This window comes from Lipotes vexillifer, unplaced genomic scaffold (assembly GCF_000442215.2).
Source record: "Lipotes vexillifer unplaced genomic scaffold, Lipotes_vexillifer_v1.1 scaffold434, whole genome shotgun sequence".
Taxonomy (NCBI): Eukaryota; Metazoa; Chordata; class Mammalia; order Artiodactyla; family Lipotidae; genus Lipotes; species Lipotes vexillifer.
Genome location: NW_006797498.1, coordinates 679189 through 681654, shown reverse-complemented (window position 1 = coordinate 681654; position 2466 = coordinate 679189). Strand labels below are relative to the sequence as shown.

Below are 2466 nucleotides of genomic sequence, written 5' to 3'. Positions count from 1 at the left end.
CAAAAAAAAAAAAAAAAAAAAAAAATGCACTGGTTGAAGATTTTGACCACCATCAATTAATGTATTTATTAACAAATGAACCATATCTATAAAACTTATGATCCTTTGACTAATACTGGCCTTTTTATATTTGGAGAGATTGTTGACTTTGACAGTGTGTGGTATTTCAAGAGAAGCACATATGGAGGAGCGAAGGTTAAGGAATAGCAGTCACTGGAGGGATTCAAGGCACAGCCACATCACAGATCAAACCCAGGAAATGAGAAATATCCTCTTGCTTTCCTATCTGCCATGCCAAAAGCCACCTAGCCAATAAGAAAGTGAGACCTGACTCTGCTCAGGTCTATATTAGGAAAACAATGAGTATCCTAATCCAAACAGAACTCTGGGAGGGGTGAAGGCATCAAAACTATTATTACTATTTGGGTGGCATTAATGAGTATTTCTTACAAATACTTATAAACTGAAAGTTTGTAATTGCTAACAAGTAAAGAGACAACATCACCAAAAATAAGTAACTTCAGAAGCACAGAAACATCTTACTGGCCTAATACAGACCCACCCTAATGGCTGTTATTACCCTATTCTGGCATTTGCTTCTTACTTTCTTACATTGTTGGCCTTGCTGATTTTCTTAAGAAGGTTAGGCAGTTGCTTCCCTGTGGGCTATACAGCAATTTTCCAGTTCTATGACTCAGAAAGAGCAAGAGAAGGAAGGGCTCTCCTCTTCCATCCCTAGATAAAATCAGAAAATGTTTATTTAGCTCCGATAGAGCAAGGCTCAGTTAGTTAATTCACTGTACAGACTTTCACAAACTTTTTTCTCTTTCAAGTCAAATATTTACCAAGAGCTTAGTATATTCAAGTCACAGGCTATCTATCCAAAGCCAATGCATGAATTATTTTTATCAGTTCCATACTTCCTTCCTCTACATCCCTAATAATAAAGTCAAATATTTTGAAGGAAAAAATATTTATGCCTCACAAAATTTGCAGTTAAACTTTTTGTGCCAACATTGGTGGACTGGAGAGCAAGTTTGTTATTTCCGGAATACTGTATTGAAACACAAGGGTAAGCGATTCCACTTTTCTTTAAAAAAAATTTTTTTTCAAGTAATGTACATAAAACTATTAATTAAAATATAAATATCCTGTGAACATAAACGGAAACTAACTGCATCAGTGAATTAATAAACACTATCTGGAAGCAAAATCTGCACTGCCTACCAGGTTTGGTAATTCAGAAACACTGAAGGCACGGCGTCTGCATTCAGACCATAAACCAAGGATCGCAAATACATGTAGGACCAGTTTATATTCATTAACTGTTCCGAAAAAAATTAGTGATCCTTTCCGACAAAATGGCCTTTTTTTTTTTTTTTTAACTCTGTAAACTATTCCCCAAAGCAACCTTACTTCGGGGGAACACATTTCACACTTGAGAACCAGCCAGGGCAGGTAAGTCAACAGCCTTCTGAAGAGGACGGAAATATGGACAATGCCGAGGACCGCCAGGGAACCGATGGGCTGGCCCTGAGCCGAGGGATCACAGCTGGGACGAACGGCGGGCCGCCTCTCCAGGGTTCCCGGCCAAGACCCCGGCGCCCCCACCCAGCTAAGGGAGCGAGTAGTGCAGCCCCCGACCGTCAGGCCTGGGAAAGTTCGCACCTCTGCATCCCCGCCCCTCGCACGGACGAGCCCCTCAGGCCGTCGCACCGTCGCCATGGCGACCAGTCCCCACCCCACCCCCGCCCTCCCAGGGGGCGCCGCTCCGCAGTCCCGCCGTGGCCTCCGGCTCTACTCTGGCCGGAGCCTGGACAGGGACTGCCGAGCCCAGGGAACGAGGAACGCAAGGGGCGGGAGAGGATGAAGAGGTGCGAAAGGCGGAAGTCACTCGGATCCCGGGCTGGGGCCGAGCCTTGCCCCGGAGGTCCTCACCCTTCACTTTGCCGAACGTCCCGACCCCCAGAGTGTCTCCCAGGATGTAGTGGCCGATCTTCACCCGCCCGTCGTGTTTCTGCTTCTCGGCTGTCGCCATCTTTCTCCAGGAACTGAGTCTGCGCATGGCGCCGCGGGAGGGGGCGGAGGGGGCGGGCAGGGCCGCGCCGGGGGCGGGCGGGGAGAGGGTGGGGACGCGGGAGGGGAGCCGCGTAGCCGAGCCACCGCCCTGTGCCGTCCGCCGTGTCCCCGCAGCCGGCCGTCGGGCGCAGACGCTCCCCCTGGCGGGGCTGGCGGGGGTCTCTGGGAGGGGCCCCGGGACCTCGCTCCATGCCCTGCATCCTTGCGGCATCGGGCGCCCGCCCACCTGCGCGCGGGAGGGGGCTTCCTGGATTGCAGAGAAGGGCCGCAGCCCCTCGGCTCCTTTCCTCTGGCGGAGTCTCTACAGGCAGTGGTCTCCCCTAATTATTACTCCGGAGTCGTGGGGACCCGCTCCCCTTCCTATTCCAAGGTGGGGAGATGGGCACT

At 50.1% G+C, this 2466-nt stretch overlaps 1 protein-coding gene across 2 annotated transcripts in view; it reads right to left on the bottom strand.

Annotated features, from left to right (window-relative positions):
- PRKAA1 (protein kinase AMP-activated catalytic subunit alpha 1) overlaps positions 1-2233 on the bottom strand; it is a 44846-nt gene extending 42613 nt beyond the window's left edge. The window contains exon 1 of one of the 2 annotated variants that reach the window (XM_007469653.1): positions 1939-2233. In XM_007469653.1, coding sequence (XP_007469715.1) covers positions 1939-2065 — 127 coding nt within the window. In that variant the 5' untranslated portion in view covers positions 2066-2233. The remainder of the gene's footprint in view (positions 1-1938) is intronic. The other variant, XM_007469654.1, reaches the window with a different exon arrangement.
- Between the last annotated feature and the right edge of the window lie 233 nt (positions 2234-2466).